The following is a 16,085-nucleotide window of genomic DNA, read 5'->3' on the forward strand; positions in this document are numbered from 1 at the left end:
GTGAGGAGGAGGTGAGGACCCAGCATCTCCCCTTCCTAGGACCCTCGGGAGGCCCTGGGCAGGTGCGGCCACCTGTGGGGCCCCCTCACTGCTTTCTGTTCAGATTCGGGGTCCTGTTCTGAGTTTCCCCTCCGGCCTGCAAAGGGGAGGGTCCAGGCCCTTAAGGGGAACAGTGAGCACGACGAGCGACCCCGAGGGGACCACCCACCCCAGAACTCAGAACTGGGGGGACCTCACAGAGTCCGGCCCAATCCTCCTACCAGCACCGAGGCCCAGAGCTGTGCCACAGTGTACACAAGAGGTGCGCCCTCCATTCCTCTTACAGGGGCTCCAGGACCCGGGAGGCGAAGGCCCAGGTCTGAGGACCGTGTCCTCAGGGCACAGAGCAGAGGAGGCCCAGGCAGCGCCAGGAGCCAAGGGGAGGTGCGTGCCCTGAGTGTGTACCCAGGGGCTCCCCCTCCCAGAACAGAGGGGACCCCACAACACCCAAGTCACCCCACCGCCCTGTCAGCCCCAGAACCTGGGGCCGTGCTGGCTGCACCCTGAGGAGCCCCTTCACTTCCTTCTTCAGGTTGGCAGGGGACAGGCCACCCGGGAGGAGCGCCCCTGTGAGGCCCGAGGGCAGCCCTTGAGACGAGACCTGTAAGTGGCCTTTGTCAGGGCTGCCCAGGGTGCCTTTCTCCGCCGAGGCCGCTCACACCCCCTCTCTACCCCAGGTACGAGGTCCCCTGCCCACACTCCCGTGGGCGGCCCGACCCCAGTGATCAGGCCCCTGGTCGAGATGAGTGAGCTCCGCCAGCCTGAGGCCGACCTTGAGGCCCCAGTCCCGGCCCAGGGTCCTGTGGAGGCGCCGCTGCTGGGGGCTGCGGGGGAGGAGGCCGCATCCCCCTCGTCCTCCGCCTCCCCTGGCGCCCCCTCCTTCTCCGCCTATGCCGAGCCCTTGTCCCGCGAGGCACTTGTTGCGCTGATGGCTGACCTGGTGGGGTTCCTGCTCCTCAAGTTTCGTACCGGGGAGCCGACCTCCGAGGCGGAGATGCTGAGTACGGTCGTCCGGGAGCATCGGGACCACTTCCCCGTGGTCTTCCGCCTCGTTTGCGAGTGCCTGCAGCTGCTGTTTGGCGTGGACGTGAAGGTGGTGGACCCCCGCGAGCGCACCTACTTCCTGGTCCCCACCCTGGGCCTCACCTGGGATGCAGTGCTGAGCGACTGGCAGCGCACGCCCGAGGCCAGCCTCCCTCTGCTGGTCCTGACCATGGTCACCCTGTTCGGTGACCGCGTCCCTGAGGAGGAGGTGTGGGGAAAGCTAGACACCCTGGGGTTTTGTGGCGGGAGGGAGCTGCTCACCGAAGTGTGGGTGCAGACGGGCTACCTGAAGTACCGGCAGGTGCCCCACAGCGACCCTGCCCGCTACGAGTTCCTGTGGGGTCCCCGGGCCTACGCGGAGGCCAGCGAGTGTCAGGTCCTGCAGCATCTGCTCAGGAGCAATAGCATGGCTCCCAGGTTCTTCCCATCCGTGTCTGCAGGGAGTGTGAGCGATGAGGAAGAGGGAGCCTGAGCCAGTGCAGCAGCCAGTCCCACGTCCAGCAGCTTCTCCCGTGGGGCAGGAAGGGGGGCTGCTCCTTCACTCTGAGTTTGAAGAGGGAGCGGTCAGCCTTCTAAGCAGTGAGAGCCGGGCGAGTTGGGGGAAGCCGGTGTGCAGCATTTTGGGTTCCTGTTGTGTATGTTGACATGGACTTCCATGTCTGTTTTCTTTAGGAATTTTTCAAATGTTGGTTCTTTGAATAGAAGACTAAACAAGCTTCAGTGTCTAACTTTGTGTATGACGTTAATCCCACAGGTATTTGCACTAATTCAGTTCAAGAACAAGAGTTTTGCTGTTTTGTAAGAGAGGTTGGGAAATCTCCCAGTTCGTTTTGTGACCGTGTACAAGATAACAGGGAATTGGAATCAGAACTGCTCTGGAAATGTGGAAGTCCTTAGCAGTGATATAGATGGGGGAAGAAATAGAAAATAAGAGCCATTGTTGTTCCAATTCTTGCTTCCCTGTCTTGTCTGTCATTCTGTAAATAAAACGAACTATCTCTGTTGAGTTGGATTTGCACGGGTATTTTAAGAAAGTAGGAGAAGGTTCATCTGCGTCAATAAGCCCCCTGCCCACCGGCTTGTTTATTCCGCAGACCTCCACGGAGCCTCTGCTCTCCGGAAGGGCCTGTGTTAGTAGCGGGAACGCTAGGAAAAGCAGGACACACCCACACCTAGAGTGATGGTCTAGGAGCCACTGTCACATGAGGAAGGTGGTGAGACGTCCCCTAAGTCCCACAGAATAAGACAACATGGGACGAGGCGGTGGGGCTCCAGGAGCGTGCCCTGGAGTGTTAAGTGCCCCGAGCCAGGGCACTTCGGGCCTTTGGGAAGTGGGGGTTCCTTCTGTGGGAGGTGATGGTGATGAAGCTGGGTGGTGGCAGCAGCCAGACATGCAGAGGGTGTGTCTTGGGTTGCAGGGGAAAGTCTGAAATGGGACATTGCTGTGAGATGTCCTTCTGGGTCGTGGATAAAGCCGAGAGAAATCTCGCCCTGGGGCAGGAAGGAAGGGGTGCTGGCTCTTGTTGCATTGCAGTGGGCCACAGTGAAGAGGTAGGTGTTTCATAGCCGCCATCTGCAAGGATTTCCAGAGAAATGAGGGTCTTGCTCTTTGAAGCCCTGCTCGGTATTCCCGGGGCTGGCCCTCCTCTCCCTGCCCTGGGAGAGCCAATTACCAACTGTATGGAAACGACCATTTTAGTCACCTGGAGTTTACTTTGGCCACTTGTGAGCAAGGTCTAGATTTCAGTGGGATGAAATGAATGAAAATAGGGGGTTTGAAAGAAGAGAGGCTGCCGAAGTGGAAAGGAGTCGCCGTGTGACTGGAATCCTGGGAGCTTTGCGTGAGCTGCACCCAGCTGGGGAAATCACCACCCTTCCCTCCATGCCGACAGACACACACACACACATCCAAATTGAATAATATATCCTCCAGGAGTAAAACACACAGAACAGCAATTTTGACTGGTTTTCTATTCCGTTTCCTATGGAGCTGCAAATTCTCTGAGATGTCATGAAAAGAAAGCAATTTCCAGAGGGGAGAAGGACAGAGTCTGGGATCAGAATAATACTAGAAATAAGTCCTAGCCACTAAGAAGCAACGTCCGCCAGTGTCCCCGCGTTCAGGCAGGTGCAGAAATATGGCGGCATCAGAGACCCACAGGTTTGGGCTGTGACCTGGCATCGAAAGGAAGAGGCAACTCCTGGGCCTAATGGGATTGGGAGGTCACTGCAGTGGGAGGTGCAGACGGCGCCGGGGGCTAAAGAGGCAGCCCTCCCTGCTGAGCGCCGTACGACAACGTGAACATTACGTGGGATCCTGGATTTGAAGCACCTGCCATATAGCAGGTGGGCACTTGGAAAAGGTGGAGAATTTCAGGGCCAATGGAACCTGCTCAGACACTCCTGCCGGAAAAGAAGGGGATTTTGTCATCACAAATGGTAAGCACTCCCGGGGGAAAGCAGGGATTCCTAGTGCCCGTTCGTGCAGTGAACTGACTGATGGGGGGCAGTGCTAGCCCAGGGACGGCCGTGGCAGGCAGCGCAGCAGCGGCCGGGACACGCCAAGAGCGCCCCAGGGACATTCAGGGAGACACTTTTCAGGGGGGCAGCAGCGCCCTCCCCAGTAGACTCTGGACGAGCACACACCACCCCGGCACACAGCCAGTCCTGACCAGGGCGGCGCAGGGCACACGGGAGCTGCTGCCCATCAGCGGGAAGCTCTGACGTTCTCTACGTGCGCTGAGCCTGCCCCCTGAGGGGCTGGTGTGAGTTGTCTCAGCCGTGGCCCTGTTTCCCGAGAAGCCCCCATTCCCCAGCCCCAGCTAAAGTCTGCTCTGAGCTCCAGCCTCCTTGGCAAAGGGCTGACCTCCTGCCTGGCTCTCGCCTACCCTCCTCTGTGGCAAATGTCGCCGGCTGCTGCTTTAGGGGCCTTTGTGAGCAAGTGCGGGGCCCGGGCCTGTGCCTGTCCGTGGTCCCTGAGCTGGGGCTGGGCACAGGGATAGGGCTGGGTTGGTGGCGGGATGCAGGGTGTGAAGCCAAGTGACATTCACAAGACAGCAGCAGGGTGTAAAGCCACGTGTGAGCAAGCATCCAGGAGGAGGGGCATCCGCAGGGCCCTGAAGGGCACAGACACTCACGCCCCGTGGGGATGCGGAGAGTCCTCCAGCCCGGCGGTCCCCGTGCTTTGAATGCGGCTTGCCGCCTGCCTGACAGCCAGTGTGCCCGGGGAAGTGAGCCTGCAGGAGAACGTGGGGCCACCACGCCGCTGGGACAGAAGGGAGCAGAGTGGGCAGTGGAAGGAGAGAGCAGGGCCCAAGCCTGAGCATAGGAGCCGCCTTCAGAGGGCCGTGCCTCGGACCCCCACGTCCGGGACCCTTCTCCATCCTCACGCCCTCTGTGCTAGACCCCACCTCTCCTCCAGGGTCTCCTCTTCATTTCAGGGGAGGTGGGGTCTTGACAGGGTTTAGGAGAGTCCCCTTGGGCAGGGTCCGGCGTCAGGCTCTCAGTGTCCTCATCTGTAGGATGGAGAGTGTAACAGTACAACTTCTGAGCCTTGATATGAGATTGTGTTCGGTTCCTGGGGCCGCCCAACAAGGTACCACAAATTAAAGTCACCAGTGGGGTTGCTACTTCTCTCCCTTTTCTGAAGGCTCAAGTGAAAAACATCACGGTGCTGGCAGGGCCATGCTTCCTCTGATGGCTCTGGAGGAGGGTTTTTCTTCTTTCTTCCATCTTGTGATGTTCCCAAGTGTTCCGTGGTTTATGGCTGGATTACTCCAGTCTCTGTCTTCATTTTCACATGGCTGTCTCCCCTCTGGTCATGCCTACAGCCAATTTGCCCTCTTCTTTTAAGGATACCTGTCATATGGGATTAGGCCCAGTCTAATGACCTCATTTTTTGTTTTGTTTTGTTTTTAACATCTTTATTGGAGTATAATTGCTTTACAGTGGTGTGTTAGTTTCTGCTGTATGACAAAGTGAATCAGCTATACGTATACATATATCCCCATATCCCCGCCCTCTTGCTTCTCCCTCCCACCCTCCCGAGCCACCCCTCTAGGTTCTCACAAAGCACCGAGCTGATCTCCCTGTGCTATGCAGCTGCTTCCCACTAGCTATCTGTTTTACATTTGGTAGTGTATATATGTCCATGCCACTCTCTCACTTCATTCCAGCTTATGCTTCCCTCTCCCTGTGTCCTCACGTCCATTCTCTACGTCTGCACCTTTATTCCTGTCCTGCCCTCTAGGTTCTTCAGAACCATTTTTTTTTTTAATTCTAGATATATGTGTTAGCGTACGGTATTTGTTTTTCTCTTTCTGACTTACTTCACTCTGTTTGACAGTCTCTAGATCCATCCACGTCTCAACAAATGACACAGTTTCATTTCCTTTTATGGCTGAGTAATATTCCATTGTATATATGTGCCACATCTTCTTTATCCATTCATCTGTTGATGGACACTTGGGTTGCTTCCATGTCCTGGCTATTGTAAATAGAGCTGCAATGAACATTGGGGTACATGACTCTTTCTGAATTATGGTTTTCTCAGGGTATATGCCCAGTAGTGGGATTGTTGTAATGACCTCATCTTAACTCGACTACATCTGCAAAGGCCCTATTTCCCAATAAGTTCCCCTCGCAGGTACTGGGGATGAGGGTTTCAGCATATCTTTTGGGGGGCATAATTCAGCCCCTAGGAAATATGACACGAGGTGTCACCTGCATATGAAATGCCTGAACTAGTGGAGGTGCTCAATGCCAAGGGGTTATTATTACTGAGTATCCAAGATCTACCTTCCCCCACATTTTAATATTCCGGGATCATCTGTGTATGTCTTATTATCTACTTGTACATTGCTTGACGGATTTTTTCTTTTTCCGTTTAAAATATGTTATGAAATGTATGATCTATCTCACATCTGTGCAAACATGGTATAACTTGTTCAAGAAACCTCAGCGTGTCCATGCCCTGCGAGAATATGGTGCGGCTGCCCACAGATCTTGCCTGCAGCTTCTGGAATCTTAGGAAGCGGAGATCATGATTCCGGCAGAGGTGGTGGACCCAGAGTGAGGCCTGGGAGGAGGGGCAACTGCTTGGTAGCGGGGCTCTTGGGTGTGTCGGGCTCCCGAATTCATTTCCTGGACACTTGCTGAGCACCTATGGCATACCGCGCTGCAGGGGTGCAGGCAGTAGCAGGAAGCCCAAGGGCGTCCTGAGCTGAGCCCGCAGGACACAGAGGCCCGGGAAAGCCCCCTCCTGCTGACTGCAGGGAGGCCGGGGCAGGATGGGGTGCAGTCCATGGGGCTGGAGCAAACATTTTAGGAGGTGGCAGGATCCCAGTGTAGACCGGAGACTGTGACAAAGCAATGTAGCTGTCTCACTGAGATGTCGCTTCGCAGAGGCCCAGAGCCTCCCTCTCCACCTGGGAAGCCTTCCTGGAGCCCATGGCGGCAAGAGAGGTCCAGGGTGGAAGCACAGGGACATCCTGGTGGCTCTAGACTCCCAGACAGACACCGCCTGCCCATCGGCCTGCCAACAGGAAGTGGCCCGTGTTCCCTTCCTCCTGGGAAGCTTGCTCCAGGAGAGGCGCTCATCCACCCGCTCCCAGGCCCCAGTGACAAGACGGCCAGTGGGGCCTTGAGACGCCCCTGTCTCCCTCTTGTCTCGGCAGCTGCAGTTTGCAAGTCCCGAGGGAAGCCTCCCCAGTGAGGGGTGGCCCCTTCTGGGCTCTGGAGGAAGATGGGGGCAGCTGCAATCCAAGCAGAACCAAAGATCCTACTGCCTCAGTCCCTTCCACTGCACCCCAGCCCCTCCCCCAGCTCCTCGGGCCCCCAGACACAGCCCCTGTGTTCTGCCACACCCCCTGCCAGGCTCCAACCACCTGCCAGGGAGCTTTCAGTACCAGAAAGACGGCACACTTAGCAAGTGAAGCTAAAGTAGCCAGAAACAAGGGCCCTCTACGGAAGCTCTGGGGGGAGGCACCTTGTAAGTGGAGTCTTGGGAACTCCAGGGACTCCAGGGATTTTCTCATTGGTGGCATTAAGGGTGTAGCCTTTCAGGAGCTCAGAGTGGAGACTTTCAGGTCCAGAGAGGGTCAGCCTGTAGCCACAGGCTCCCGGCTGAAGAAGCTGTCAAGCTGGTCCCCCAGGAACCCTGGGGTAGGCCCCCCGGCATGGCCAGGGATTGGCTCCCAGCTGTCCCTCCCTCCAGTGGAGCGGCGGTGAAGCTGGTCTAAGTCCTCTAATTCCATGCCCCCTCCACTCTGCTGCTGCAGTGGCCTGGGGGCGGAGCCCTGGCAGCGCGGAGCCCTGGGCCCCAGCCACTTCCTCCCCTGACCCAGTTCCTCCATGACCAGACTGTCTGAAGGCAGCAGAATTCTCTCCTTTCAGGGCCCTGCTCTTCAGAAGCCCACCCTCCACCCCATCACATTGGAGTCAATATGAATGTTGAATTGGACGAGCCACCAACTGCTTTCTGGCTTATCTGGGGCTCATGCCTTTTCAATCCAGAGCCATTTCATGCCTTTGTATGAAGATTGTTGGGAATCTCTAAGTAAGGTGGCCCTGAAATTTGGTGGCCAGTCCGGGTTAGCTAGAGATGATGAGGGTGTCATCCTATGCATGGCTCAGGGTCTTTCCTCAATGTTCAGGTCCCTCATGGGTCTGTCCACACAGGCCAGGGAAGCTTTGGGCCACTGCCCAGGGTGGTACATTGAGCAAGTGGTCTGAGGTGGGCAGCAGATGGGCAGCGGGGTCTTTTGTACTTGTTGGAGAGAGGACAAGAGGGAAGCCTGGATGTTCTGATTCTTATTTCCATGGGAGCACCAGGAGAGGACATGGCTGGGCCGCCAGTAAAGCTGAGGCAGTCTAGGTTCATCCACTTCTCGAAGGTTGAGGATGGGAAGCCTTGGGTCGTCCAATTCTTCCCATATGTCCTCGTGGACAGGCCTCTATGCTCCCTTGGCAATTTGGCTTGTCAGAGCAAAACAGTACATTGACAGTTGGCCTGGTCATCTCAGGTTGAGGGGGTACTGCGGGCTTGCAGAGCAGTGGGTCAGCTCTGGGACCCCCTGGGACCTCACCAAAGTAGTGCCTGCCCTTGAGGCTCCGGACCCTGAGCAGCCCGCCTGGTCTCTGTCTGTGAAGCTCTTGAAAGGGCAACAGTGTCTGTTATTCAAGTGTCTGAACTGACAAACAATCTCACTCTTAATGCCTATTTGGGGTGAGGCCACCAGTAATTAAGGTGGTGCTGGCCAATCTGGTCACTGGCAAGTACCTCTTTTTTGCAGAGTATGGGCTGCAGGTTCGGCAGGACGCCAAGTCCTACATCCTTAGTAGCTGGGCAGCTCAGGGCACATTATACAAGCTTCTCTATGCCTCAGCTTTCTCTTCTGTATTTGTATGTTCATTGGGAACCTCCTCAGGGGTACACACCAGACTCCACTTGGAGGATGGGCAGGGGAGCTAGACCAAAACTCTGGGACAGGGTTCTGGTGCTTCAGCAGCTAACAAACTTGATTCAGGTTGTTCATCCTTAGAAACAGCTCATATAGTAATACCCACTCCCCGGTGGGTTTGGGAAACCGAATTACTACTCGTGAAATGTTTGCAGGCTCACAGAAGAAAGGTGATACCATCATGGCAAAGTATGACGACGGTAATCGTGATCTTCTCAAGCTGCCCCCAGGGCTAAGTCCTATGAAATTGCCGTTTGTGAAATTCTGCTATTGTTACAAAGTGCAGCTATTATCCATAATGATACAGAGTAATGTCTAAGGTATTGCTGTGCTCAGGGAAAACTCTTAAATCAGGCGAAGTGAAGAAGGTAGACCAGGCCACCTGCCGTGAGCTTGTCCTGCTCTCTAATTCCAAAAGTAAACAGAATCCTTGAGGAGGTAGGCCCCTGAAGAAGCACCAGATAGCAACAGCATTCTCTGAGCACCTAGCGTGCACCAGGCAGTGTGTTATGCACGCTAGCTCATTGAATCTTCCCAACAAGTTTAGGAAGTAGACTTTATCATCTCCATTTTGCAGAGGAGAAAAAATGAGGCTCAAAGATGTTGACTTGCCCACAGAAAACGAACCTGGCAGTTATAAATAGCATGGCTTAGAGTGGAGAAAGAGCTGGGCCGGGTGGGAGGTGACCAGAGAGTCTGGGCAGGAGGCAAAGAGTCTCTGAACTAGGTTAGCAAAGCGAGGATGGCTTCCACATTTCCAGTTTGGGCACCCCTACCCTCACCCCCGCCAACCCAGTGAACAGGTCCGCTGCCAACGGAGAGAGGCAACCGAGGAGGGGAAGGCGGTAGGGAGGGCAGATGACTGGTGCAGGGTAGCCTGAGCTTCGGACTGCCAGCATATCTCCACGCGCTGGCCTGGGCCTTGGGAGGGAAGTTGAGACGCAGTCACTGACAGATTTGACAGGTGAAGGCCTGGGAGGAGATGGCCAAAATGCAACGTGTCACCCGGGGCCACTAGCCCCAAGGCTCAGTTCTCGCTGGAGAACCTCCAGAAGGCAGCGCGGGCCAAGGTGACAGGTGTCCGTGAAGACCTCCTCGCGGGACTCGCCGGCGACGCGCTCGCTCCCCGCAGGCCTGCGCCGAGTCAGCGATCCCGCTCGGCTCTCCGCGCCCTACCCCGGCTTCCCGGTCCCTCCAGCCTCCGTCGCCCCCGCCGTCTCCTCCTCCGGGCGCGGAGCCGAGGGCCGGGGCCTCCGCGCACTGTGAGCCGGGAAAGCGGCATCGCGCGCCGCTCGCGGCACTGCTCGGGCCTGCCGGGCGGGGCTCGGGGCGCATGCGCGGCGGCCTACGGAAGCCCGGAAGGAGGGGTGGGAGGTGCGGCTCAGGTTTCTCAGGGCGGCGGCGGCGGCGGCGGCGGCGGCGGCGTCGTCGGCAACTGGGACGCGGCTCGCGTTGGCACCATGAACCCACTGTAACGTGCAGGCTGCGCGGCGCGGGGGGCGGGGGGAGGAGGAGGAGGAGGAGGACGGCGCGGTGAAGTTCTCCGCCATGAACCTGAGGGGCCTCTTCCAGGACTTCAACCCGAGGTGAGGCGTCGCCCGCACGGCTCGGGGAGGCACGGCGTCCGGGATGCTGTGGCGGGCGGCGGGGCCTGCCCGAGCCTCCCCGGAAAACCGATCGGCCTCGGCGCCGGCCCGCTGCCTCCTCCCGCGCCCGCTGCCTTCAGCCCCCGGCCCGCCGCCCCATCTAGAACCTCCCGGCCGCGGTCCCCGCCCCGCGGGAACCCCGCGCCTCTCCGCTTGCCCTCCCTCCCTCGTCGCTGTCCCAACTTCCCTCTCTCCGCTCCATCTTCTGGCACCCGCTGCCTGCCATGCGTTCCCCGCGCCAGGGCCGGTTCACTTGACTCGACACCCCTACCCACCACCCCAGCTGTTTCCTACAGTTCCTCCAAGCCCTTGAGGTTTCCCTTGGACGTATGCCCATCCCTCGCTTGTTTGCTTCTTTGTGGAACTGATGTCTGAAACACTGTTGAATCCTTGGAGTCCGTGTCAGGGTATGGCAGGACCTTACATAACGCTTTTGGGGGGTAAACCTGACAATTTTCCGTACACGTTTTCTCATCAGTCTTGACTGTAAGTTTATTTGCAGGAAGCAGATATTGCTGTCCTGTTTCCCAGATGGGGACTAGCCAGTGGACTGGAGGGAAGGAACACTGGCTAAGGAATCGAGCGTCTGTCCTTGGACTTGACCAAGTGTTCTGTAACTCTCTTACCTCCCCAGGCTGTGAACTCCCTAAAGCAGAGACCGTCTCCTGCTCAAATCTCTATTCCCCGCAGCTCCCACTGTGTCTGACACATAGTAGGCACTTATCAAATGTTTGTGGAACTAAACTGAACCTAAAGACCTGGATTGGAGAGCAGGCCGTATGTAACTGGGGGATCCTCTGCTCATCTGAAAAATAAGGAGTTGGCCTAGCTGATCTCCGAAGTCCACTGCTCTGTGAAGGGAGTGCCTAGCTCCCTTATTTGGTGGTGGAAGGCACGCACTCAATAAACCTTTCCTATGCCAGGTCCCATGCCGTCTGCTTCGGCTGCTGAGAGGGCCCAGCGTGAGGGTGCAGAAGGGCAGGCCAATAGATGATTGACAGCACAGTGCAGTGTTGTGCTGTGGGAGCCCAGTGGAGACCACCTTCCAGGCTGCTTGTGGGGCGTGTCTTGGGAGAGAGAGAGGATGAGTGTGTGTGTGTGTGTGTGTGTGTGTTGGGAGTGCAGCTTCCTTAGGGACGCTGACATTTTAAGGTTCGAGCCATTGTGACTTACTGGGTGCTCTCATTGCTCTTTGAGCACTACCGAGTTCATGTTCTGTTTAGTCTGGAGGGCCAGTGTCCCCATCACAGTGCAGTCATTATCACTGTTGGCCTTGAAGGCGCTCTGCATAGAGGAGCTTGTTGAGAGCAGGTAACTGAGAACTGACTGCAGCGCCTTCCTCTGCTGTTCCTAGGGGTTAGGATTGGTCTCCAGGGTAGCAGGGCTGGTGCCGGAGTTGGATAGGCCTTGTGTATCTACATTGTTTGACGATGGTGATAAGAAAGATAAGTAAAAGCTGAATTGTTTTGTGTCCTTGGGCCACTCACTTATCTGTCTGTTTTATAGGCAGAATGAGTATAATCTCTCAGCAGGATAGAGAGGCCAAATTAATGATTGATTGCAAAGCGCTTTACAAGTAGAAAGTTCCAGGACAACTTTGCAAGGTGACAGATCATTCGGAAGCCACAAAGAGCACTTGCTGAAACAAAATAGTGCTGCCCGGATAGCATCCTTAACCGTTTTTTCCTGTAGTAGCTTCTTTCTGCCCCCCTGCTGCCCCGCCCCCGGAAATTGGCACAGGAAAATGACAATTAAATACCGGGTATCTAAACAGGTTTATAGTCGACATCAACGTACTTATCAACCCTTTAATTCTATTGGGATTGAGATGCACATCTCCCTGAAAAGTTTGAAGGTCTTTTATAGGATGCCATTTTCGTTTTCATTTTCCTGATGCCGTGTTGAGTCAGTGGGAGAGAGCCGTGTTTCCTCACAGTGGGGACTCCTGAGACGGTGGCCAGCTGATGTCGGCAGGTGCCAGTTCTCAGCTGGTGGTGTGTCATGTCTTGTGGGCACACTTCGTTTTCGACATTGTTCTTTAGTTTTTGCTCCATGCTGAGGAGGACCTTCCAGACAGCTCGAAGAGCAAACCGAGGGCTGGAGACAGGAGGAAACCTTGTGCCAGGGCCTCAAACCCTGGTGCTGCTTCCTCGCTCCCCGCCTGGAATTCAGAGCCAGTTCAACACCTCCCTCCTAGCCCAGCACCTTAGCACATACTGTTCTCTTTGCCGGGAGTGTTTCCCTCTCTCTCCTCTCCTCCTTACCTTGTTAGCTTCTGTTTCTCCTTGAGATCTCAGCTCACTTGTTGCTTGCCGAGGGCAGCTTTTCTGACTTTCCCGCCCAGCGCACCGCGCCCTGTTTGTACAGTCTGCGTAGTGTGCTGTGTTCCTCCATCATACACTCATCTGTACCCTTGTTTGACTAATGCCTGTCTCCCCTATGAAACTCTAAGCTCCATGGGGGCAGGGCCATGACTCTGCGTGTTATGGTACCCTGCATACCTGGAGTAGTACCTGGCTCAAAAAGTATTTGTGGGATGGATGGATGAATGAATGAATGAACGAATGACTCACCCTCCAGAGTCACTGCCTTCCTCGTGGTCTGCGGCCTGGTTCTCTTTCCTCTCACCTTCTTCCCTCCTTCAGGATGCAGCCATTCCACTGGCGAGCTGGGAACACCACGACACTAAGCAGACCACGGCTGCCTTGACTCTGTGGCTTGTGTATGTCTCAGGAATAGTCACTGTCACGGTTTGGTGGGCCCCAAGGCATGGGCCATGGCTCCAGATCTCCTTTCCAACCTTTTGATCTTGGGAGTCTGAATCCGCTGCTGTATTGCCAAGGCTCTGGAAAACTACACTGACAGAGAATGATTCACAGCTGTCAACACTCACATGCCTATTTCCATCTGGCTCAGAACTGGTTGATCATGAGCTTCTTTTTAGTTACATAGGTTAAGGCTTGCTGAAACAGACACCCCGGACCCACCAAGTCCTTCCCTGAATGCCCAAGGCTTCCTAACAGCTAGGGAGCCCTACCTATTGAATAGGCAGACTCCTAGAAGTATACGGAATTGACAAACTTGGATCGTGAGGTGTTCCTGGGAGCTAGAGATCTGGGAGTAGGTGGCATTAAGCCGGCACCCTGTCCGCACCACGGAGCCTTGGGAGTCTCTGCTGCCTTGTGCAGTTGCTGGCTCAGAGGCCCTTCAGCCCTGGTAGCCAGGCAGTGCTCGAAGGCTGTGAGAACTCTGCTAGAACTTCTGAGTCAGCCGCAGTGAGCTCCAGATGGAGTGTGGTGCATCCCGCAGGTGTCCTGGACGGGGACAAAGGCTGAGGAGCGCTGCTCTGAGCATTCCGTTGTGTGGGGATGGGGTCCTGAGGTCAGTAGCATTTAGAAGCTTCCATATGCTGCAACATCTAAAGCCATTCTGGAGTCTGTGTGAGTGATCTTGTCTCTTATTTGAAGTCTGGAAACATGAATGTGATTGCGGGTAATTAACAACAGGCAGCTACCTGACCTTTAAGAGGCGTTTGTAAAGTATATGTAAAGCATTACTTCATCACACATCTCCCTGGTTCCTACTGTGTGCCAGAGATGTGCCGGGTGCCCGAAGTACAGGAGTGAATGGGACGTGGTCCCTGCCCGCTCGAGCCCGGCGGACGAAGCAGAAATGGAAACATTAAAATTCAACACGGGACAAGGCGTTCCAGGCACAAGAACCAAAGAACCAAATGCTGCGGGAACACAAGGGGCAGAGCCACTAATTCTGTCTAGCGTGGACAGGGAAGGTTCCACAGCTCGATTCTGAAGCATATAGTTATAGGCTTTTGTCAGACAAGAGGGCAGGAAAGGCATCTTAGAAGGGACAAAGTATGCAGAGGCGCGGGGTCATGGGAGGGCCTGGTGTGTTAAGACAGTGCTGTAAGGTCAGTGTGGTAGGGGCATTGCGGGCAACGCTTGTCACGTGACTTAGAAATACTACGCGTAGTGTTAACAATTACTGTAAATGTTTTTGACACATTACTGTTTTTTTTTTAAAGCAGGCTCCAGACCCATCAATAGTGAGTGTATGTTGGTACTGTTAATGAACTCTTCACCACCCAACTGTCTGTTTATCTGTCATTCTGTCACCTCAAACTACCTATAGTAAGAAAAGCTTGTTGATTATACTGAGGTTATTAATAATAGCTATGACTTCTGGGACACCTACCACGTGCCAGGCACAGTATCACTGCTCTGCACCCATTATCTTGAACCTTCACAACAGCCCTCTGAGTTCGATATCAGCCTTGTTTTGCAGAGTCTTAGCTTGTGAATTCCCTGAAGTCACACAGGCGGTGAGGGGCAAAGTCAGGAGTCGAACAAGTTGGTTTCCTTCTGAAACCTGTGCTCTTTCCGGTATTCATATGCCCCCCTTCTGATTTAGTAGCATCTGCCCACCCCAGCCGTGGCATAGGAGGTCCGACATACTAAGGAGCCTTCTGTTTATGAGTTGTGATTAAGCAAAGCAAACCTTGTATTCGAGCTTACGCATCTAAATGAGTATTATCTTTCAAAGAAGTTACTTAGGGAAAAGGTAAATATATACCTACTCCATTGCTCATACCCCTTGTTACTCATTTGAAATTTCCTTGGAAGCAAATCCTGTAAGAAAATCCGTCTCATTGCTTTATAATCATATATCATTTTTTAACCAAAATAGTGCTGCCTAGTTTGATCACACATCCTATCCACTAAACTTGGCTCTGACTGACTTTTGGCCGTTTCCAAAAATCCACTCTCAGTGAAGATTTGGCACCACTGGGGGTATTCAAAAGAACGGACCGCAGGCTCTCAAGGCGATTCCAGGAGGAAAGCTCCAAAGATGGTTTGAGCAAGGAAGTGGAATTAGTGCATTGCCTCCCAGGGGGGACTGTTTAAAGGAGACATGTCTCATTTGAATGCAGAATTTCTGGTTTCAAAACTATCATTCCCATTACTTACTTACACGTCTCATTTGAATGCAGAGTTTCTGGTTTCAAAAATGTCATTCCCATTACTGGCTAATTACACGCATGTTTTTCTTGGCTGTGAGTTCTTTGGAGGCCAGGATGGTGAGGTGTTCGAGAAATGTGCTGAGTGAGTGGATGTTGAGTACAGATAGATGTGAGCCATGGGGGAACTCTGTTGTAGGGGAGAGACAGTGGACTGAGGGATTTTAGGTAGTTTCCTAGGACTTCGGGAGTGAAGCTTCCCAGTATTGAGCTTGGGGTTTCTAATTGCGTTGCCTGATCATAGGCCATGCCTGTGCGAGGAGACTAGAATTCAAGATGAAAGCCTTCAACTCTGGAGACAGGCTCTTTATAACTGACAATTCGTAGTTTGTCACCTATGACCTAATAGTGAGAAAAATGATGGCTAAATGAGATTGTCATAACTTTTCTCTTTTGTAATACTAGTAGCAGCTAAAATGGGTAAAATCCATCATTTACACAGGGCTCTCATATCCCCTTATCTCCATGAGTGGATATAGGAGCAACCCGATGAGGAGAGAGTGACCCACGCACAACCACACAGCTGGGAAACAGTTCCCACAGGCCTGGGCTCTGGCTAGTCCTCCTCAAGAGTGATTTGTTTTTATTTGGCTTTTGTACTTTCTTGTCAGTCAATGACTTTAAATTTTGTTCATAAGGTTCTGCTCAGTGTAAGAGGTGCAGTTCCTTTGAAACGTTGGGAGAGTGGCAATTAGCAGTTTGTCAGTTGGAGCTATTCTCTAAAGTTGTAGACAGAGAGGCGCTCACAGGGATGGTCACCCAGACCATGTGTGCGTGCATGTGTGTCTGCTCCAGTTAAAGCCAGCGGCTTCCACTGGAGAAAACTGATGGGTCTAAAAAGAGTCCAGCTGCATTCTTTTG

General features: G+C 54.3%; 2 protein-coding genes across 2 annotated transcripts in view; both read left to right on the forward strand.

Annotated features, from left to right (window-relative positions):
* Nucleotides 1-781: 781 nt before the first annotated feature.
* On the forward strand, nucleotides 782-1,555 carry LOC137218130 (melanoma-associated antigen 8-like). Its single transcript, XM_067724931.1, has one exon. The coding sequence runs from the start codon at nucleotides 782-784 to the stop codon at nucleotides 1,553-1,555; it is 774 nt and encodes a 257-aa protein (XP_067581032.1).
* Nucleotides 1,556-9,938: 8,383 nt separating this feature from the next.
* The window catches only part of TMEM185A (transmembrane protein 185A), a 31,247-nt gene continuing 25,100 nt past the window's right edge, over nucleotides 9,939-16,085 (forward strand). The window contains exon 1 of the mRNA XM_067724946.1: nucleotides 9,939-10,129. Within this exon, the coding sequence (XP_067581047.1) occupies nucleotides 10,092-10,129 (38 nt within the window). The 5' untranslated portion in view covers nucleotides 9,939-10,091. The remainder of the gene's footprint in view (nucleotides 10,130-16,085) is intronic.

Source organism: Pseudorca crassidens, unplaced genomic scaffold (assembly GCF_039906515.1).
Source record: "Pseudorca crassidens isolate mPseCra1 unplaced genomic scaffold, mPseCra1.hap1 Scaffold_228, whole genome shotgun sequence".
NCBI classification, from domain to species: domain Eukaryota; kingdom Metazoa; phylum Chordata; class Mammalia; order Artiodactyla; family Delphinidae; genus Pseudorca; species Pseudorca crassidens.

Bases quoted from the DNA above. Each gene is read 5' to 3' on its own strand.
- LOC137218130 (XM_067724931.1), top strand. From the start codon at position 782: ATGAGTGAGCTCCGCCAGCCTGAGGCCGACCTTGAGGCCCCAGTCCCG.